At 46.5% G+C, this 22,972-nt stretch overlaps 1 protein-coding gene across 3 annotated transcripts in view; it reads left to right on the top strand.

Annotated features, from left to right (window-relative positions):
• The window catches only part of kiaa1549la (KIAA1549-like a), a 266,633-nt gene that overhangs the window by 100,252 nt on the left and 143,409 nt on the right, over positions 1 to 22,972 (top strand). For all 3 annotated transcript variants that reach the window (XR_007957416.1, XM_052029051.1, XM_052029050.1), the window contains 2 exons: positions 7,167 to 7,300; positions 17,177 to 17,345. Coding sequence is in view for 2 of the 3 variants with exons in the window: in XM_052029051.1 (XP_051885011.1) it covers positions 7,167 to 7,300; positions 17,177 to 17,345 (303 nt within the window). In the remaining variant the exon portion in view is untranslated. The remainder of the gene's footprint in view (positions 1 to 7,166; positions 7,301 to 17,176; positions 17,346 to 22,972) is intronic.

Below are 22,972 nucleotides of genomic sequence, written 5' to 3'. Positions count from 1 at the left end.
TTCCAGGCACCCACCACTCTCTGTGTAAAAAAACTTGCCCCTCACATCTTCTTTGAACTTACCCCCTCTCACCTTAAATGCATCCCCTCTATATTTAGACATTTTGACCCTGGGAAAAAGATACCAACTGTCTATCTGTGCCTCTCGTAATCTTATAAACTTGTATCGGATTCCCCTCAGCCTCCGCTGCTCCAGAGAAAACAACCCAAGTTTGTCCAACCTCTCCTTATAGCACATGCCTTCTAATCCAGGCAGCATCCTGGTGAGCCTCTTCTGCACCCTCTCCAAAGGAAGAGAAGTTATAGGAGGGGTGTGATTGCACTGGAGGGGGTGCAGGAGATTCACCAGGAGGTTGCCTGGGATGGAGTGTTTCAGTTACGTAGAGAGACTGCCCAGACTGGGTTTGTTTTCCGTGGATGGGAAGTGGCTGAGGGGGGACCTGATATAGGTGGATTGGTAAATTGGCTTATTATTGTCACATGTACCAAAGTACATCGAAAAACTTTGTTTTGCATGATATCCATACAGATCAATTCATTACATCAGTGCATCGAGGTAGTACAAAGGAAAACAATAGCATAATGCAGAATAAAGTGTTACAGTTATAGAGAAAGGGCAGTGCAGGCAGACAATAAGGTGCAAGGTCATAATGAGGTAGATTGTGAGGTCAAGAGTCTATCTTATCGTACTATGGGACTGTTCAATAGTCTTACAACAGCGAGATAGAAGCTGTCCTTGAGCCTGGTGGTATGAGCTTTCAGGCTTTTGTATCTTCTGCCCGATGGGAGAGGGGAGAAGAGAGAATGTCCAGGGGTGGGTGGGGTCTTTGGCTGCTTTACCAGGGCAATGAGAAGTGTAGACAGAGTCCATGGAGGGGAGGCTAATAGCAGCGGGCTGAAGCTGTCCTTGAGCCTGGTGGTATGTGTTCTCAAACTTTTATATCTTCTTCTCGATGGAACGGTTGAACCTGTTTCACTGTCCAGCTGCACGGAACAAAAGAGGCCACAATTTAAGCTGAAGGACAGTGCATGTTCCCTTGGTACCTCTCTGAATATCAGCCTGGATTACATGCTGAAGTGGGACTCGAACAGATGACCTCAGACTCAGAGGTGCTTCCATTGAGACAAGCTGACCTTTATTGTGAAACAAATGCAAAATTCCGCACATGCTGGAAGATCAAAATAGATACAGAAAGCGCTGGGAATACTTAGCAGGTCAGGCAGAGAGAAACTTGAGATAACCTAGAAATGCATTAAGACTGCTCCAAAAAATGATGCTGTTGTCCGTATCAAAATTAGGTTAACTCAGTTGAGTAATTTTTCTCACATTTCTGCCTCAGCACCCATCAGGAAATTTGTCTCCCTGTTTCTTGGTGGGATTTTCGTTCCCACTCTCACTTTTTTGCAAACATTAAACGCCATCAAATTAGATCAATGTTAGTAGAACGCCCAGAACTGCAGCACCAGTGCAATTTTCACCCTCACTGCTGTGAAAAACAGATCTTATTTATTCAGGACAACCAGCTTATATTTACCCTGCTTCCCCCTGAAACTGGGCCGGTTACAGAGCCAACACTCAAACTGGTCGCTGTCATAGAGTCATAGAGCAATACAGCACGGATACAGGCCCTTCGGCCCAACCAGCCCATGCCGACCACGTTGTCCACCCAACTTCCTGCGTTTGGCCCATATCCCTCCAAGCTCCGCCCCTCCGTGTACCTATCCAAGTGCTTCTTAAATGATTCTATTGTACCTGCCTCACCCACTTCCTCTGGCAGCTCGTTCCATACACTCACCACCCTCTGCGTGAAAAAGTTGCCCCTCGGGTCCCTTTTAAATCTTTCCCGTCTCACCCTAAACCTATGCCCCCTAGTTTTGGACTCCCCTACCCTGGGGAAAAGGCTGTTACCGTCCACCTTATCTATGCCTCTCACAATTTTAAACACTTCTCTAAGGTCATCCCTCATTCTCCTATGTTCCAAAATAAGATAAGATACCTTTATTAGTCACATGTACGTCGAAACACAGTGAAATACATCTTTTTGGTATTGGTATTGGTTTATTATTGTCACTTGTACCGAGGTACGGTGAAAAACTTGTCTTGCATACCGATCGTACAGGTCAATTCATTACACAGTGCAGTTACATTGAGTTAGTACAGAGTGCATTGAGGTAGTACAGGTAAAAACAATAACAGTACAGAGTAAAGTGTCACAACTACAGAGAAAGTGCAGTGCAATAATGTGCAAGGTCACAACAAGGTAGATGGTGAGGTCAAAGTCCATCTCATCGTATAAGGGAACTGTAGTGTTCTGGGGGCAGCCCGCAAGTGTCGCCACGCTTCTAGTGCCAACATAGCATGCCCACAACTTCCTAACCCATACGTCTTTGGAATGTGGGAGGAAACCGGAGCACCCGGAGGGAACCTATGCAGACACGGGGAGAACGTACAAACTCCTTACAGACAGTGGCTGGATTTGAACCGGGGTCACTGGCACTGCAATAGCGTTACGCTAACCACTACACTACCATGCCAAGCAATACAGACCTAGCCTGGCCAACCTCTCCCTATAATTCAGGCCTTCTCATCCCGGCAACATCCTCGTAAGTCTTTTCTGCACTCTTTCCAATTGAACCACGTCTTTCCTCTAACAGGATGAGCAAAACGGTACACAGTATTCCAATTGTGGCCTCACCAATGACTGCAACATCATGTCCCAACTTCTTTACTCCACGCCGTCCAGGGTTAAGGTTGTCTTCCAAGCCTGACCTTGAGATCTGCAACCTGTTATAACCTCCAGAGGACATATCTCCTTCAGGTTCTGTTCGTCACCAGCCTACCTAGGTCCCTCTGACTGCCTGGGTGTACTATCACTTTCCCGGTCCTCATCCTACCCATCCCTCCCCCATTATTGTAGAACCATTACAGGAAGGATGTGGCGGCTTTGGAAAGGGTGCAGAAGAGGTTCACCAGGATGCTGCCTGGAGTAGAGAGCATGTGCTATAAGGAGAGGTTGGACAAACTAGGGTTGTTTTCTCTGGAGTGTGGGAGGCTGAGGGGAGACCTGATAGAGGTTTATAAAATTATGAGAGGCATAGATAGAGTAGGCAGTCAGATTCTTTTTCCCAGGGTAGAAATGTCAAGTACTAAAGGTCATGCACTTAAGGTGGGGGGGGGGGGGGGAGTTAAAAGGAGATGTGCAGGGCAAGTTTTGTTTATATAGAGAGTGGTGGGTGCCTGGAATGGGCTGCCAGGGGTGGTGGTAGAGGCAGATGTGATAGTTTAAGAGGTTTTTAGATAGACTCATGAATATGCAGGCAATGGAGGGAAATGGACCATGTGCAGACAGAAGGGATTTAGTTTAATTCGGCATCGTGTTTGGCACGTACATCGTGGGCCAAAGGGCCTGTTCCTGTCCTGTACTGTTGAATGTTGTTCTATTCCTATAATGCTTTGAGATCTCTTGTGATGCTGAGGGAGTTGCAGTCAAACATCACCTTCCATAGCCCCAGGACAATACGTGATAGAAGTAGAAAAGATTATGAGAGGCATTGATAGAGTGTTTTTCCCGGGGTAGGGGTGTCAAAAACAAGAGGACAGAGGTTTAAGCTGACAGGAAGGAGTTTTAAAGGTGTAGGTTTTTTTACACACAAGAGTGGTTGATATCTGGAACGCGCTGCCAGAGGAGGTGGAATCTGATACATTCACTGTTTACGGGGCATTCAGGTACTTAAATCTGCAAGGAAACTATCCTCAAAGCGGCTGCACAGGTTGACTCTGTGGTCAAGAAGGCATATGGTGTATTGTCCTTCATCAATCGGGGAATTGAATTTAGGAGCCGTGAGGTATTGTTGCAGCTATATAGGTCCCTGGTCAGACCCCACTGGTCACCTCACTACAGGAAAGATGTGGAAGCCATAGAGATGGTGCAGAGGAGATTTACAAGGATGCTGCCTGGGATGTGGAGCATGCCTTATGAAAGCAGGTTGAGGGAACTCGGCCTTTTCTCCTTGGAGAGACAGAGGATGGGGGGACCTGATTGAGGTGTACAAGATGATGAGAGGTATTGATAGGGTAGATAGTCAGAGGCTTTTCCCCAGGGCTGAAATAGTGGCCACAAGAGGACACAGGTTTAAGGTGCTGGGGAGTAGGTATAGAGGAGATGTCAGGGGTAAGCTTTTTTACTCAGAGAGTGGTGAGTGCATGGAATGGGCTGCCGGCAATGGTGGTGGAGGCGGATACGATAGGGTCTTTCAAGAGACTGTTAGATAGGTACATGGAGCTGAGAAAAATAGAGGGCTATGGGTAAGCCTAGTAATTTCTAGGGTAGGGACATGTTCGGCACAGCTTTGTGGGCTGAAGGGCCTGAATTGCGCTGTAATTGTTCTATGTTCTAGGTTCTAATGTGGGCAAATGAGATGAGTATAGGTGGGCAGAAAGTCAACAGGGACATGGTGAAGCCAAGGGCCTGTTTCTATGCTATGACATTGTACACCAGAGGGTTTTACAGTTAGTCAAGTAGTTCTGAAGTGTGAGTCAATTTGTGCACAGTAAGCTCCCTCAAATAGCGATGTAATATTGAAGAAGTAACCTGTCCATCCTCTCCTATCCATGTACTTGTCCAACTGTCTTTTTAATATTGTTATTGTACCCGCCTCTGCACTTCCTCTGGCAGCTCGTTCCATATACCCACCACCCTCTGGGTGAAAAACTTGCCCCTCAGGTCCCCTCTTTTCCTTCTCACCTTAAACCTATGTCCCTTAGTTTTGGAAGCCCCTACCTTGGCAAAAAGACAGTGTCCATCCACCCGATCTATGCCCCGCATGATTTTATAAACCTCTATGAGGTCACCGCTCAGCCTCCTTCACTCCAGGGAAAACAATCCCAGCCTATCCACCTCTCCTCATAACTCAAGCCCTCCGGTCCCAGCAACGTCTTTGTCAATGTTACATGTGAAACAAAGTATACACATAATGGAAATTTAAAAAATTGCAGATGCTGGAAATCTGAAATGAGAACAGGATATGCTCAAAAAAAAATCACAGACAGTACTGTATACATGAAAAGGGAATCAGTTAATGTCAAGTCGAGTTTATTGTCATGTGCACAAGTACAGTGAGGTACAGGTACAATGAAAACCTTGCAACAGCATCACAGGCAGGTAGGTACAGACAACACACAGAACATAAATTATACAAGACAGTAAAGAAAAAAAGACTGTGCAAAACAAGACACGAGTGCAAAAAGAAACACATCCAGAGACAGGTCCACGGCAGTGCAAGAGGTGGTCCGTAGTGTTCCATTGCTGAGGTAGGGTTAGGGTTGTGCAGGTTGGTTCAAGGATCTGATGGTTGAAGGGAAGTAGCTGTTCCTGAACTTGGTGGTGTGGGATTGATACAGCACGGTAACAGGCCCTCCCAGCCCAACGAGCCCGCGCCGCCAAATTACACCCATGCTAACCTCCCGTATGTCTTTACTTCTTGTATCAGCTCCAAACTTCTTTAACATGCACCCCACATTTGAGACTAAATTGTTCACATTACAAAAAGCAAGAGACCAAGTACCGAGCCTTGTGTAATCCACTGCAAGAGCCATTGAGCCACAAGAACACACGTCAACAATTACTCTTTGCATTCTGCTGCTCAGCCAATTTTCATCCAATTTGCCACCCACCCTTGGATCTCATGAGCTGTTATATTTTGTGATGAGTCTGCCACATGAAACCCCATCGATAGCCTTGCTAAAATCCATACTGACTTCATCAAAACCTTCATACCCCTGCAAAAAAATTAACTCAGGTTAGTCACATACAACCGTCCCTTTATAAATCCATGCCGACTGTCCTCGATTAATCGATGCCTTTTTATCTCTTCACAATTGATTACAATAATTTGTCCACCTCCAAAGTTAAACTAACTGACCCGTGATTACCTGGTTTATCCTTTCCTCCACTTTTTAAGGCAATGGTGCAACATTAATGTCCGTCATTGAAAATTAAAGACAAAACTGCAGATGCGACAAACCTGAAATAAAAGGAAAATACGATGGAGGTGGTCAGCAGTCAGGCAGCATCAGCAGAGACAGGAGATGTTTCAGAACAATATTCTGGTGAAAGCAAATCAGTCTGCTTCGTCATGATTTTTAGAAGATGGGGAGAGTTATGTTTCTGATGCAGACCCCTGTGTTTACCCCTGCAAATAAATTGATGGTGCACATACACTGCCCCAGGTACACAGTGCCCCAGGTACACAGTGCCTCAGGTACACACTGCCCCAGGTACACAGTGCCCCAGGTACACACTGCCCCAGGTACACAGTGCCCCAGGTACACAGTGCCTCAGGTACACACTGCCCCAGGTACACAGTGCCCCAGGTACACAGTGCCCCAGGTACACAGTGCCTCAGGTACACAGTGCCCAGATACACAGTGCCCCAGACACACAGTGCCCCAGGTACACAGCGCCCCACATACACAGTGCCCCAGATACACAGTGCCCCAGGTACACAGTGCCCCAGGTACACAGTGCCCCAGGTACACAGTGCCCCAGATACACAGTGCCCCAGGTACACAGTGCCCCAGGTACACAGTGCCCCAGATACACAGTGCCCCAGACACACAGTGCCCCAGGTACACAGCGCCCCACATACACAGTGCCCCAGATACACAGTGCCCCAGGTACACAGTGCCCTACATACACAGTGCCCCAGGTACACAGTGCCCCAGATACACAGTGCCCCAGGTACACAGTGCCCCAGATACACAGTGCCCCAGGTACACAGTGCCCAGGTACACAGTGCCCCAGATACACAGTGCCCCAGATACACAGTGCCCAGGTACACAGTGCCCCAGGTACACAGTGCCCCAGATATACAGTGCCCCAAATACACAGTGCCCCAGATATACAGTGCCCAGATACACAGTGCCCCAGGTACACAGTGCCCATGAGGAGCATTTTGAAAAAGAATAGGGGAGCTCTCAGTATCCTGGATCACTGATTAACCCTCCCCAAATAATGCAGTAAAATTAATGAACTGGTTGTCAGCACAGAGCTGTGCGCAGGTTAGTTGCTGCACCTACAACGGTGACTACACCTTGTGAGAGCTGTACTGACATTGTTGATGTTTGTTTGTAACCCTCTGTCCCTCTCTCCTTGTCTCTGACACCAGTGCTGCAGTTTGTGAGTACCACCGACATCATCAGATTCTGCAGCTTTGTCCAGACCATGGAGGCGAGACTACAGAGAGCGTTCGAGGAGGCGGAGTCTCGGGCTGCCACCTTTAAAAGTAACTTAAGAGTCCAGGTAAAAGTCTTTTCATTGATGGTGAGTGGGTTGGAATTGAGTGGGTGAATTTCTTCCCCTTCTTTGTGAGGGACCACAGAAGTACAAACATCACTCTGACACAGCACCTTGTTCATTGAGCCCCTGCACTCCGTTATCGTTTTCCCTTGTACTCTATCAATGCACTGTGTAATGAAATGATCTGTATGGACAGTATGCAAGGCAAGTTTTTCACTGTACCTCGGTACCTGTGACAATAATAAACCAATTTACCAATTTATTTTGGACAGCATGCTGTGTAGGTGTGTAATAGCAGCTGGATTGTGAGGCTGGGTATTGGTATTGGTTTATTATTGTCACTTGAACCAAGGTACAGTGAAAAACTTGTCTTGCATACCGATCGTACAGGTCGATTCATTACACAGTGCAGTTACATTGAGTTAATACAGAGTCCATTGAGGTAGTACAGGTAAAAACAATAACAGTACAGTGTCACAGCTACTGAGAAAGTGCAGTGCAGGTGGACAATAAGGTGATTGGTCACAGCAAGGTAGATCATGAGGTCAGAGTCCATCTCAACGTATCAATAGTCTAATCACAGTGGGAGAGAAGCTGTCCTTAAGTCTGGTGGTACGTGCCCTCAGGCTCCTGTATCTTCTACCTGATGGAAGAGGAGAGAAGAGAGAATGTCCCGGGTGGGTGGGGTCTTTGATTATGCTGGCTGCTTCACCAAGACAACGAGAGGTAAAGACAAGAGTCCAAGGAGGGGAGGCTGGTTTCTGTGACGCGCTGGGCTGTGTCCACAACTCTCTGCAGTTTCTTGCGGTCCTGTGAACATTGCCTGTGAGTGGATCAGTTGGTAAAGGAAGCCACAGCTCGCCACAGTCAGTGAAAGGCACCTCTCGGGAGCACGCGGTATCCATGGGCACCCTGGTTGAGTTCCACGATCGGTGGGCCCCTCAGAGGATCGCGTGTGTCGTGGACGGTGAAAATGTGATTCCCATCTGAAGTGTTGCGTGTGTGTTTAGCAGTTGTTACTTAGCATTATTGCTGTAGTTTGCATAGTTTTTCTTCTACTTTCTGTATTAGTCGTAGTAGTTTGACACTGGATGTCCTTTTGTAGCACTTTTAGCAAATAAACATTTATAAAATGTAAAAAAAAGGCACCTCTCAGGCACCACAACCGGGAGGCAGAACCTGCGTTCTGCAAGTGGGATTACTGCCGTCCACACGGTCTTGTTTCCAACATTACTGCCGTCGGATCAGCTCTGTGTGCTCTATACTCCCGTCACTTCCTCTTCCACTGCTTCGCTTCGCATTTCTCCAGTTCCTTCCCTCTCTCTATGTGTTCATTCTCTTTCCCTCTGCCTATCTGTGCCTCTCTCTTGCTTTCTCTTTTGCTCAGTGCCTTTTCCTTCAGTTGCTGAGTACCTTTCCTCTTGTGTGTGTCTCTCTCACTCTGTTTCTCTGCACGTCCCTCTGCTCTCTTCTTTATCTCTGTTCTTCCTTTGCCTCTCGCCCCGTTCCTTTTCTCTTTGTAACTGTGCCCTCCCTGTCACATCCCTTCTGTGTGTCTACCTTTTCTCTATGTGCACATGTACGTATGTATGCGCTTGTGTGTGAGTATGCTTGCGTGTGTGTACTTGTGTGCGGGTGTGTGTGTTCATATATATGTGTGCATGCATGTGTATGTGTTTATGTACACCTGCATGTATGTGTGTTGTGTATACATGCATGCATGTGTGTTTATGTAATTTGTGTGTGTGTGTGTGTGTGTGTCCTTTTTGCTTCTCCCTCCATTCCTCTCTTCCTCTACTTAACTGTAGATCCTTCCCTCCCTGCCTCCTCTGCATAGGATAAGATAAGATCTCTTTATTAGTCACATGTACATCGAAACACACAGTGAAATGCATCTTTTGAATAGTGTGTTCTGGGGGCAGCCCGCAAGTGTCGCCACGCTTCTGGCGCCAACGTAGCACGCCCACAACTTCCTAACCCGTACGTCTTTGGGTGGAAACCGGAGCACCCGGAGGAAACCCACGCAGACACGGGGAGAACGTACAAACCCCTTACAGCGGCGGGAATTGAACCCGGGTCACTGGTGCTGTAATAGCGTCACGCTAACCGCTACACTACTGTGCCTGCCCACTCAGTCACAGGATGAGTGAACACTCCTTCATCTATCCCATCAGGGTGCCCAAGTATCCTCAGCCTGAGCTCCCTTCTTCAACTTGACATACTTACTGGATGCTTTATCTTTCTCTTCCCTGAGCCTGCTACACTTTGCCAAATCTCAATGTTCTGCTCCATTATTTTGTACCTCGAGTGTCTGCTTCTCACTGCACCATGGACGTCACCAGCAATGGTGGAACTAAACCTTTTAAAAATAGAAGGATGTTGTTGCGATTCATTGAAGTCACAGAGAGGTGTGGGAAGGATTGGATGTTTGGCTGAGAGCTGCTTTAATCACAGCCCTTGCCTTTAGAAATAATACGTATATAAAGAAATGTAGATTGGAAAGAAATCTGTTGATGACTCATTCTGGAACAGGCAATTGTGTGGCAAGGTTTGCCTGGTTAAAGCTTGTTCCTGACATACGTTCAAATATATTAGTTTATTGATGGAGACATCCACTCACAGACTGGAGCATTGGAGTTAGCCAGCTGGGGTGGTCACCATGGTGGCAGAGGACACTGTTCCAAGAGGGGCTCGTTGACTTGTAAACTATCGCCCAGAGATCTCTGAATGGAATGTAAATAATGGTGAAATTGTCAGCACCATTGCTGCAAAAGTATCTTCTTTCCTGGAGCCATGGAGTTGTACAGCATAGAAACAGGCCCTTCGGCCCACCGTGTCTATGCCGACCATCATGTACTAATCTCACTTGCCTGCATTAATTCCACATCCCTCTGTGCCCTGATCATTCAAGTACTTGTCCAGATGCCTCTTAAATGTTGTTACTGGTCCTGCCTCCACCACTGCCTTTGGCAGCTTATTCCATGTGTGTGAAAACTTTACCCCTCAGATAGAGTCATACAGCACAGAAGCAGGTCCTTTGGCCCAACTGGTCCATGCTGACCAAGGTTCCCATCTGAGCTAGCCGTGTTTGTCTGTGTTTGGCCCATATCCCTCTAAACCATTCCTATACATGTACCAGTCTAAGTACCTTTTAAATGTTCGTGTACCTGCCTCAACCACTTCCTCTGGCAGTTCGTTCTATATACTGACCACCCTCTGGGTGAAAAAGTTGCCTCTCAGATTCCTATTAAATCTTTCCCCTCTCACCCTAAACCTATGCCCTCTAGTTGTTGATTTCCCCAACCCTGGGGAAAAGACTGTGTGCATCCTCCCTATCTCAGACCTTATTGAGGTATATAAAGATCACCCCTCATTCTCTTACGCTGCACTGAAAACATTCCCAACCTGCTCAGCCTCTCTCCATAACTCGGTCCCTCGAGTCCCGGCGACATCCTTGTAAATCTCCTCTGCACTCTTTCCAGCTTAATGGCATCTTTCCCACAGCAGGGTGACCACAACTGAACACATTATTCCAAATGTATCCTCACCAACAACTTGTACAACTGCAACATAACCTCCCAACTCCTATACTCAATGCCCTGACTGATGAAGGCCAGAGTGCCAAACACCTTCTTCATCAGATCTCATTTAAACCCCCTCCCTCTGTCTGGTTTGAGACACCCTTACCATAGGAAGTAGGCACTGGTCGTTGACCTTATCTATGCCTCTCACAATTTTATAAACTCCGATCATGTCACCTCTCAGCCTCATAGAAGGAGGACATTCAGCCCATCAACTCTATGCCAGGTCTCAGAGCATTCCCATCAATCCAGACTCCTACAGCCTATTCTCTCAACTCCCTCCTCATTCTCCTCCCACTCGCCTACAGTAACCCTCATGTCTTTGGGATGGGGGAGGAAACCGGAGCACCCGGGGAAAACTCACACACTCACAGGGAGAACGTGCAAGCTCCACGCAGACAGCACCCCCAGGTCAGGATTGAACCAGGGTCTCTGGAGCATGTGTGGAGGCAGCTTTAACTGCTGAACCGCTGTGCATTAAAGCTTTATAATCTATCCTTGGTGGGTCTTGAAGTCTACACCTCAAGTCCAATTCAGCTACCTCAGTATAGCAATGCTATGACCACTTTGCACTAGAATGAACTTTGGTTTTTTTGTGTTCTAACTGTGTTCTTTCTTGTATAATTTATGTTTAATTTATGTTTTTCTTTGTGAATGTTGTGTCTCTAATGCTTTGTGTCTGTGATGCTGCTGCAAATAAGTTTTTCATTGTTTAAGTGTACTTGTGCAAATGACAATACACTTGACTTTGAGTGTCAGCCTCTGGATTACTGCTGTGCCCGTTGTAAGCAGTGCACCGTTGGACTGAGTGGAAGGAGTCCTCCATTTGGCAGCGTGTAACCTCACACAATGGGACCCTGCACTCTTCCAGTTCATAATGCCAGCCAATAACGCCAACGGCACTTGGTCACTGCCTGGCTTCACTGCAAAGTCGTACTTTCTAAGGCAAATGTCAAGTTTGAGGCTGTAAGGCAGATTTTTGTGACGTCTGCCATTAGTCTGGTAAATTGATTGCAGGTCCCATAATGCCTTGAAGTAGCCCTTTTAAACTTCTGAGCAATTGAATTCACCATGACAATAGGCCACAGAATAGCCTTCTTTCGGATATCTAATCAATTCCCCATCAATTCATTTTCTTTGTCTGTCAGACTGTGATTTGCCTGTTATTAATTCACTGCTTTGTAACCTCAGAGCACCAGTGTGATTTAATACCACTTCATCCATTATCAAGGCTGCCATTGAGTTACTTTGTGCTCATTCCCAGTCCTGGCTAGATCTTTCGTTCTTGGATGTCCTATTGATGTCTCATACTGACTCAGATATCCAAGGTCTTTTGAATAGGTTTTCCTACATTTGACCTTTCACTGTTAAGCACCTCTAGTTTTACAGAGTCATACAGTTGTACAGTACAGCAACAGGCTTTCAGCTCACCATGTCCATGCCGACCTTTTTGCCCATCTACACTTATCTCATTAGCCCGCAGTAATTGGTTTATTGTCACTTGTACCGAGGTACAGTGAAAAACTTTGTTTTGCATGCCGTCCATACAGATCATTTCATCACATCAGTGCACTGAGGTTGTACAAGGGAAAACAATAACAAAAGTATTGCAGTTACAGAGAAAGTGCAGTGCAGGCAGACAATAAGGTGCAAGGGCCATAATTAGGTAGATTGTGAGGTCAGGAGTCCAACTTATCATACTAGGGAACTATTCAATAGTCTTATAACAGCGGTATAGAAGCTGTCCTTGAGCCTGGTGGTACGTGCTTTCAGGCTTTTGTATCTTCCGACTGATGGGAGGGGGGAGAAGAGAGAATGTCCGGGGTGGGTGGGGTCTTTGATTATGCTGGCTGCTTTACCGAGGCAGTGGGAAGTGCAGACAGAGACCATGTCAAAGTCAAAGTTGAGTTTATTGTCATATGCACAAGTACATGTGCAATGAAAAACTTACTTGTAGCAGCATTGCAAGCACATAGTCCATTAGGAGCATATCTTTCTATGCCTTGCCTATTTAAAAGACTGTCTAAACCTCTCTTAAACATAGTGATTGTGTCTGGTTCAACCATCTTCTCTGGCAACGCGGTCCAGATGTCACTCAGTGTGTTTCATCGAGATATACAGCATACAAACAGACCCTTCAGCTTGTGATCATCAAGAACCCATCAAGCATAGGAGACTGAGGGGTGATCATACAGAGGTGTATGAAATCATGAGGGACATAGATAGGGTGAATGCACATTGTCTTTTTCCCAGGGTTGGGCAGAGGTTTGGGGTGAGAGGGGACAGATTTAATAGGAACCTGAGGGGAGACTTTTTCACCCAGAGGGTGGTCAGTATATGGAACGAGCTGCCAGAAGAAGTGGTTGAGGCGGGTACATTGACAACATTTAAAAGGCACTTGGACAGGTACAGGGATAGGAAAGGTTTAGAGGGGTACAGACCAAACGCAAGCAAATGGGACTGGCTTGGATTGGAATCTTGGTCGGCATGGACCAGTTGGGCCGAAGGGCCTATTTCCGTGCTGTATGATTGTGACTATTGAGCTCCTCTTGCAGTGAAGACCAACAAACCATTTGTCTTCTTAACTGCTTGCTGCACCAGAAACATTCCACAATGAACCAACCTGCACAACCCTAATCACTTCCTCAGTATAGCAACACCACTTTGCACTACAATGGAATTTGATTTTTATTGTTTTAATTGTGTTCTTTCTTGATTAATTTTGTATAATTTATGTTTAATGTATGCTTTTTTCTTGTGAATGTTGTGTCTCTGATGCTATGTGCCTGTGATGCTGCTGCAAGTAAGTTTTTCATTGCACCTGTGCACACATGGACTTGTGCAGATGACAATAAACTTGACTTTGACTTTGATCAATCTCAAATTGGATAAGTTGTTAAATAGAAAGGTAATTGCAAGGCTGCGGGGAAGTGACAGAGAACTGGTGGGAAGCTTTCAAACAGCCAGCCCAGTGACTATGCTGTGAATATTTCCTTTGATGCTCTGTAACTCCTTCACTGTGCCAAAGTGATAATTGTGGGCCTTATGAACTTGAGTAAATGCTTTCCAGTTTAAATATGCAAATCATACTGAATTGACTAACCTTAACAACATTATGATTGTATGCCGCAGCTTTCTAAACTCAAAACTTCTTTTGGAAATGCGGCAGAATGGTAGTGTAGCGGTTAGCGTAACGCTATTACAGCGCCTGTGACTCGGGTTCAATTCCGGCCACTGTCTGTAAGGAGTTTGTACGTTCTCCCTGTGTCTGCGCAGGTTTCCTCCGAGTGCTCCGGTTTCCTCCCACGTTCCAAAGATGTACAGGTTAGTAAGTTGTGGGCATGCTATGTTGGCGCCGGAAGTGTGGCGACACTTGCGGGCTGCCCCCAGAACACTCTATGCAAAAGATGTATTTCACTGTGTGTTTTGATGTACACGTGACTAATAAAGATATCTTCTTCCTTATAGAACGTGAAGCCAGTCTCCTGGCTCATCCCTCGATGAGGGTGAACTGTGAGCCCTTGAGAAATGAAAGAGCTTTTAATGAGGCCCCACTTGTATTTCAGGTCCACTCGTTCAGGTTTGACGCAGTGCCTGAGGATCTTTAACTTTCCTGAGCTCTTTAATGTCCAACTTCACTGCATTTTATCTTTGCCATGTCGGTTTGGCAATATTTTGCCAAATGTGTATTGCAAATGAGTGATGCCCATCAAGTGATTCATGTATGTTTATGTGATGTATCATTAAGCATGTGTTTTCTGTGTGTGTGTGTGTGTGTGTGTGTGTGTGTGTGTGTGCACTTGCGCACATGCACAAGAGAGTGTCTTTGTGTGTGTGTGAGTGTGTATGTGTGAAAGTGTGTGAGGTTGTGTGTGTGCGTGCGTGCGTGTGTGTGTGTATGTATGTGTGTGTGTGTGTGTGTGTGTGTGTGTGTGTGTGTGTGTTTGGTGTCAGACAGCAGAGTCATGTAGTGTGCCTACTTCTCAACAATGTAACATCTTCTCAGATACTTTCACAGACATTCTGCTCACTTCAGAACTTAAAGACTTAACATGCTAATAGTAAGTGTGCTGCCTTGCAAATAATGTTGAGTAGAGGGCACATGCTTATTTCCCTTTCTCCCATGGGAAGTGGATATTTAATATCCATGCCTAACTGTGTGGCGAAGAAATGCAGACTCAGCAGTGACCTGCACATCTCACAAGAAAATGAGAACCGGCATCGGACCTTGCACAACGAGCGTGCTTTATGCTAAATTTACTCCTTAAGACCTATTAAAATCTGTCTGAATATTTTGATTTGAGTCGCTGCCAGCCCAGGGGTTTGTGTGAGGATTTAGATCTCTGCAGAGCTCAAGGTGCTTCGAAGACTAGTGCAGTTTATGTGCACACACGTTGTTAAAAAGCTTTGCGTCATTGAGTGGGGCTGCACTGTTGATGAATGTGATGTTGTTTAAAAGGCACAGCATGGATGTGCTAAGGCACGGAATGAGGCCATTCAGCCCATTGAGTTGATGATAAGGATGGTAAGATATCTTTATTAGCCACATGTACATTGAAACACACAGTGAAATGCATCTTGCGTAGAGTGTTCTGGGGGCAGCCCGCAAGTGTCGCCACGCTTCCGGCACCAACGTAGCATGCCCACAACTTCCTAACTCATACATCTTTGGAATGTGGGAGGAAACCGGAGCACCCGGAGGAAACCCACGCAGTCACGGGGAGAACATGAGAGTGTCTGTCCTCGATGGCAAGGGCAGCCCAGCCAATAAAATAGAATATTCAACAGAATGGTTGGAGCAGTACTCTGGAAGGAGCAAGAGGGGGTTGATTATCCTCTCTTTCTACTGTATATCACGTGTATTCCAGAGGCACTAAGGACCTGAGACACAGGGTTTAAAACAGAACTAACTTATTTGTCATGATGCAGAATATTAAGCTCCAGCCCAGTTGCAGGGGTCCAAACTCCATTTGTCCCCAACAACCAGGGCTCAGACCTGGATGTGATAAACAGCTGCAGTAACTGCCAAATGCAACTCCCAAAGTCACCTGTGTGAACATAGAACACGTGCTTGCAACTGGATTCAGCAGCTGGTAGTTAAATATCCATCATACAGCTTGCTTAGACTTTCTCCTCGGTGTGAACTCGCTGGTGTTTCAGCAGGTGAGATGACTGAATGAATTGACTCTTGTTTCCACCATCCCAGTGAATTCAGATCATCATCTTCCTTTCTGTGAAAGAAATTTATTGTGCCTTCTCTTTGAACTTATCGCCCTGCTCCTTGAACCATCTGCTACGGAACACGATGTGTCCACCCCGTGCAGAGCCATCTCCATCAAATCTCCCCACCACCTTCTTTGCTCCAAGATCAACCCCAGCTTCCCCAATCCAACCCTGGAGCTGAGATCCCAGGAATTCATTATTGAAAGGAGCTGAGCTCTCAGAGGGGGTCATGTTGTTTAAAATCCATGCATCATTTGAAGTGTTTGTTACTTTTAGCTACAAGGAGAAGTTGAACAAACTCGGGTTGTTTTCTCTGGAGCAGCCGAGGCTGAGGGGAGACCTGATAGAGGTTTATAAAATTATGAGAGGCATTGATAGGGCAGACCATCAGAGTGTTTTTCTCAGGTGGAAATGTCAAATACTCGAGGTCATGCGTTGAAGATAAGAGGGGGAAAGATTAAAGGAGATTCACAAGGCAGATTTTTTACACAGAGAGTGGTGGGTGCCTGGAATGGGCTGCCAGGGGAGCTGGTGGAAGCAGATATGATAGAAACCTTTAAGAGGTATTCGGACAGACACATGAATAGACAGGGAATGGAGGGGTCTAGACCATGTGCAGGCTGAAGGGATGTTTGGATTGGCATCGAGTTCAGCACAGACATGGTGGGCCGAAGGGCCTGTTCCTGTGCTGTGCTGTTTTGTGTTCTATGTTACCTGAACCTGCCTGAGGAAGAATATAGAGCAGCAAGAAAACGTATGTTCTATGTTCTAGAGAAACAAAGGACTGCAGATGCTGGAATCTAGATGAAAAAACACGATGATGCTGGAGGAACTCAGCAGGCCAGGCAGCATCTGTGGAGAAAAGCAGGCGGTCAATGTTTTGGGTCAGGACCCTTCTTCAGGACTGAAGATAGGAAAAGGGGAAGCCCAATATGTAGGAGGGAAAAACTACGTTCTACTTAAGGGGGCAGCATCACGTCAAGCGTTTGTATGGCATTGTTTCAAAGTGAACAGTGGAAAGGAATACTCAGCAATCTGGAGATGGCGAATTCCTGTTTAACTTGTTCTCCCGCAGATTTTGAACACGTCGGTGTTGGACAGTTCCACGGCCGTCACCATGGTGTACATGGTGAGGAACCAGAGCACGCTGCTCAATGGTACCACAGCCAGCAGCCTTTTACATCAGCTGACACCTGCTGAGCTAGGATACTACCTCGCCTACCCCCCTCTGACACTCGCTGAGCGTAAGTAGCCTCAATCATCCTTCGTCTTGTCTGGTGGATCTTGCATTTCACGATCAACGTCAATGAGTTGGCTGAGGGGATGATATTCCATATTAGTGGTGGGAACAGGGAGGAGGGTGTTAAGAGGGTTTTGAGGGGATATGGACAAGTTGAGGTAGTGGGCAAGATCGTTGCAGATGGAGCACAAGATGGATTAATGTGAGGTCGTTCACTTTGGGTGCACATAATAAAAAAGCAGAGCATTGGTTAAGTAGTGCCAGATTGGGTAGTGTTGATGTTGAAAAGAACCTGGGTGTGTTTCTGAAGGCAGGTACAGCTGGTAATTAAGAGGGCAAAGGGTAGATCAGCCAGAGGATTTAAATCCAGCATGTGGTAATTGTATATCTTTGGAAGATCAAATTTGAAGGCAGAATACAAGGTTAATGGCAGGACTCTTAGCAGTGTGGAGGAACAGAGGGATCTTGGGGTCCACATCCATAGATCTCTCAAGGTTGCCGCGCAGGATGATAGTGGTGGTTAAGAAGGCATATGGTGTGTTGGCCTTCATTAGTCGGGGTACTGAGTTCAAGAGCCGTGAGGTAATGTTGCAGCTCTATAAAGCCCTGGTTAGACCACACTTGGAGTATTGTGTTCAGTTCTGGTCACCTCATTATAGGAAATATGTGGAAGCTTTAGCGAGGGTGCAGAGATTTACCAGGATGCTGCCTGGATTGGAGAGCATGCCTTATGAGGATGGGTTGAATGAGCTAGGACTTTTCTCTTTGGAGAGAAGAGGATGAGAGGTGACTTGATAGAGGTGTACAAGATGAGAAGGGGCATAGATCTCTTACCATAGACATAATTTTAAGGTGATTAGAGGAAGGTATAAGGGGGATGTCAGAGGTAAGCTTTTTACACAGAGAGTGGTGGGTGCGTGGAACGCACTGCCTGCAGAGGTTGTGGGGGCAGATACATTAGGGACATTTAAGAGACCCTTAGATAGGCACGTGAATGATAGAGAAATTGGAGGGAAGGGTTAACATTTGGGAGGGAAGGGTTAGATAGATATTGGAGCAGGATAAAATGTCACCACAACATCATGGGCTGAAGGGTCTATACTGTGCTGTAATGTTCTATGTTCTATATGGTGTATGGCACACTTGCCTTCATCGCTAGGGGCATAGAGTATAAGAGTCGTGTTGTAGCTGTATAAAACATTATTTAGGTCGCACTTCATGTGGAGTTCTTTGGAGAGGGTGCAGAAGAGGTTCACCAGGATGCTGCCTGAATTAGAGGGCATGAGCTATAAGGAGGGGTTGGACAAGCTAGCGTTCTTTTCTCTGGAGCATTGGAGGCTGAGGAGAGATTTGATCAGTTTATAAAATTATGGAAGGCATATATAGGGTCAGAATCTTTTTCCCAGGGTGGAAATGTCGAATACTAGGGGGCATAGCTTCAAGGTGAGAGGGGAAAAGTTTAAGGGGGATGTCCGGAGCCAGTGTTTTACACAGAGGGTGGTGGGTGCTTGGAATGGGTTGCCTGGGGTGGTGATGGAGGCAGATACTATTTAGCTTTCAAGAGGCTTTTAGATAGACACTTGAATATGCAGGGGATGGAGGGCTGTGGACAATGTAGAGGCAGAAGAGATTTGGCATCGTGTTCAGTACAGACGTTGTGGGCTAAAGGGCCTGTTCCTGTGCTGTAGTGTTCCTTGTTCTATATATAGGGACTTGGTAGGAGGACTTGGTAGGAGCCCATTCTGGAGTATTGCACACAAGTTTGGTTTCCCTGCTGAAGAAAGGATGTAATTTTCATGCAGGGAATGCAGTGAAGGTTCACTGGACTGCTTCTGGGGATGGTGGATTTGGAGAGTTTGATAGACGAGGTTCTAGAATTTAGAAGAGGAAATCTCATTGTAACTTACTAAGTTCTTAATGGACTTGGCAGGCTGGATGCAAGGAGGATATTTACCCTGGTTGTGGAGCCCAGGAACAGGGGACACAGTCTGAGGATAAGGGGTAGGGTGTTTAAATTGGTAAATTACTGTCACATGTACCAAGGTATAGTGAAAAACTTACTTTGCATGCCATCCATACAGATCATTTTGTTACATCAGTGCATTGAGGTAGTACAAGGGAAAAGCAATAACAGAATGCAGAATAAAGTGTTACAGTTACAGAGAAAGTGCAATGCAGGCAAACAATAAGGTGCAAGGCTATAATGAGGTAGATTGTGAGGTCAAGAGTCTATTTTATTGTACTGGGGTACTGTTCAATAGTCTTATAACAGCGGGATAGAAGCTGTCCTTGAGCCTGGTGGTATGTGCTTTCAGGCTTTTGTATCTTCTGCACGATGGAATAAAATAAGATTTCTTTATTAGTCACATGTACATCGAAAAGGGAGGGAGAAGAGAGAATGTTCGGGGTGGGTGGGATCTTTGATTACGTTGGCTGCTTTACCGAGGCAGCGAGAAATGTAGACAGAGTCCATGGAGGGGAAGCTGGTTTGATACTGGTATTGGTATTGGTTTATTATTGTCACTTGTACCGAGGTACAGTGAAAAACTTGTCTTGCATACCGATCGTACAGATCAATTCATTACACAGTGCAGATACACTGAGTTAGTACAGAGTGCATTGAGGTAGTACAGGGAAAAACAATAACAGTACAGAGTAAAGTGTCACAGCTACAGGGAAGAGCATTGCAGGTAGATAACAAGGCGCAAGGTCTCAACAAGGTAGATTGTGAGATCAAGGGTCCATCTCAACGTATAAGAGAACCATTCAATAGTCTTCTCACAGCGGGATAGAAGCTGTCCTTGAGCCTGGTGGTACGTGCCCTCAGGCTCCTGTATTTTCTGCCTGATGGGAGAGGGGAGAAGAGAGAATGTCCTGGGTGGGTGGACAGTATAGACACCTATGTTAGACGATTGTTTATTGACTACGGCTCCGCCTTCAATACTATAATTCCAAGCAAACTCGTCGCCAAACTCCGAGACCCGGGACTCAACACCTCCCTCTGCAACTGGATCCTTGACTTCCTGACCAATGGACCGCAATCAGTGAGGATAGGCAGCAACACCTCCAGCATGATTACTCTCAACACTGGTGCCCCACAATGCTGCGTCCTCAGCCCTCTATTCCCTATATACTTAGGGGACATACCGAATTTCTTTAGCCTCCTAGATTTTTCCTGTGTCAGTACATTCCAGGACCTGGGGTTAAGGCAGCCTAATGGAGCTGAGGGTATAGATTGGCTATGACCTGACTAAATGGCAGAAGTGGCTGAAGGGTCTGTGTGACCTATAACTGTAGCTGAACTTGTTTCTCTGCAGCGTAACACATGAAGAAAATGCTCACTTCAGCAGCAACTAATGCACCAGGAGTAAATTCAATTTTCCAAACTCCAGCCGCATTATTATATTTCCTTGAATCCAATTAACTGTAAATTAAGTGCTAATTAAAACAAAGAAAATCTGATGGTGTTGGAAGCATGAAGGTTGTTGGATCTGCAGTTCTGTAGTTTTACAGAGGCATTTGCTGGATAGAAATATAGAACATAGAACGTTACAGCACAGTACAGGCCCTTCGGCCCACAATGTTGTGCCGACATTTTATCCTGCTCTAAGATCCATCTACCCCTTCCCTCCCACATAGCCCTCCATTTTACTATTATTCATGTGTCTACCTAAGACTCTCTTAAATGTCCCTAATGTATCTGCCCCCACCACCTCTGCCGGCAGTGCGTTCCACACACCCACCACTCTGTGTGTAATAAACTTGCCCTTGAAATCCCCCTTATACCTTCCTCCAGTCACCTTAAAATTATGTCCCCTCATGTTAGCCATTGTCGCCCTGGGAAAAAGTCTCTGACTGTCCACTCGATCTATGCCTCTTATCATCTTGTGCACCTCTATCAAGTCACCTCTCCTCCTCCTTCTCTCCAAAGAGAAAAGCCCCAGCTCACTCAACCTATCCTCATAGGACATGCTCTCCAATCCAGGCAGTCTACCCTGTCTATACCCCTCGTCATTTTATGTCCCTCAATCATGTCCCTGCTTAATGTCCTCTGCTCCAGGGAAAACAGACCGGGCATCTCCAAACTTCACCTCCCCTACCTGTGGGTCAGTGTGCTGCTGCTTGCTTAGCAACCGGCAGTGTCTGTCAATCACCCAGAACTGGTTTTAACGCTTCTTAAAGGGAGGAGATCTTAATAATAATTTCTTAAAGCAAGGATAACCCTGTTTCACATTCTTTCGTGGTGATTCCAGTTGGACATCAGTGCTACATGTGATGTGTATTTAACACGCCAGATTTGAGTGAGATCTAGTTCCTAGCAAAGGACGTTCAGAGATGATTTTTGGTTAATTAGTTTACAGTGGAGGAAAGCAAGAGAGAAAGGTTCCAAACAAACTACCCCTTCCATCCCACATAGCCCTCCATTTTTCTATTAGTCATAACTTCAGCTTGGGCAGACAAGGTAAGATAAGATTTCTTTATTAGTCACACGTACATCGAAACACACAGTGAAATGCACCTTTTGCGTAGAGTGTTCTGGGGGCAGCCCGCAAGTGTCGCCACGCTTCCGGTGCCAACATAGCACGCCCACAATTTCCTAACCCGTACGTCTTTGGAATGTGGGAGGAAACCGGAGCACCCGGAGGAAACCCACGCAGACAAGGGGAGAGCGTACAAGCTCCTTACAGACAGCGGCCGGAATTGAACCCGGGTCACTGGCGCTGTAAACAGTTACACAGATGCTGGAATCTGGAGCAACACACAACCTGCTGGAGGAACTCAGCGGGTCGAGCAGCATCTGTGGTGGGGGTGAGGGAGGGTGAAGGAATTGTCGACGTTTCAGGTCGAGACCCTGCATCAGGACTGAGAGTGGAGAGGGGAGATGGCCAGTCCAAGGAGAAGGGGGGTGGGGGGGTGGTGAGAGAGGGGACGGTAGGTGATAGATGGATGGAGGAGGGGTGAAGGGTGACGGGCAGATGGAGCCGGGTGGGGGAAGGAGAGGGGTGGAGTTGGGAGACAGAGAGGCAGGTGGGTGAGAGGTGGAAGCAGACAATAAACAAGGGAGATGGAGCCGGGTTAGGGGAGGGGGAGGGTGAAGGTGGAGACAGCTGCATGTTTGTCGAGAACATCAGCATCTCCTCCTCAAAGCACAGAAAAAGGCATTTTACCTCCAACTGAGACACAAGAGACTGCAGATGCTGGAACCTAGAGCAAGAAACAGTCTGCTGGAGGAACTCAGCGGGTCGAGCAGCATCTGTGGGAGGAAAGGAAATGTCGATGTTTCATGTTGAAACGCTGCTTCAGAGCTCCTGATGTCCTGGCGGAGGCCTGATGCAGGGTTTTGTCCCGATATGTCGACAGTTCCTCCAGCAGATTGTTAGCTGCTTACCTCCAGCTGAGATGAGTCTGGTCCTCAGACCAAGAGTCATCACCTCTAATGGGGCAGTGCTTTTACAGGGTTGTACTGAACTACAGTACGAAAGGACATGGCTTTAGGGTGAAAGGGGAAAGGTTCAGGGGGAACATTAGGGGGAACTTCTTCACTCAGGGAGTGGTGGGAGTGTGGAACGGGCTGCCATCTGACGTGGTAAATGCAGGCTCACTCTTAAGTTTTAAGAATAAATTGGATAG

Source organism: Pristis pectinata, chromosome 14 (genome assembly GCF_009764475.1).
Source record: "Pristis pectinata isolate sPriPec2 chromosome 14, sPriPec2.1.pri, whole genome shotgun sequence".
NCBI lineage: Eukaryota > Metazoa > Chordata > Chondrichthyes > Rhinopristiformes > Pristidae > Pristis > Pristis pectinata.
Note: the sequence above shows the minus strand (reverse complement) of the source record. Positions and strands in the feature narration are given on the sequence as shown.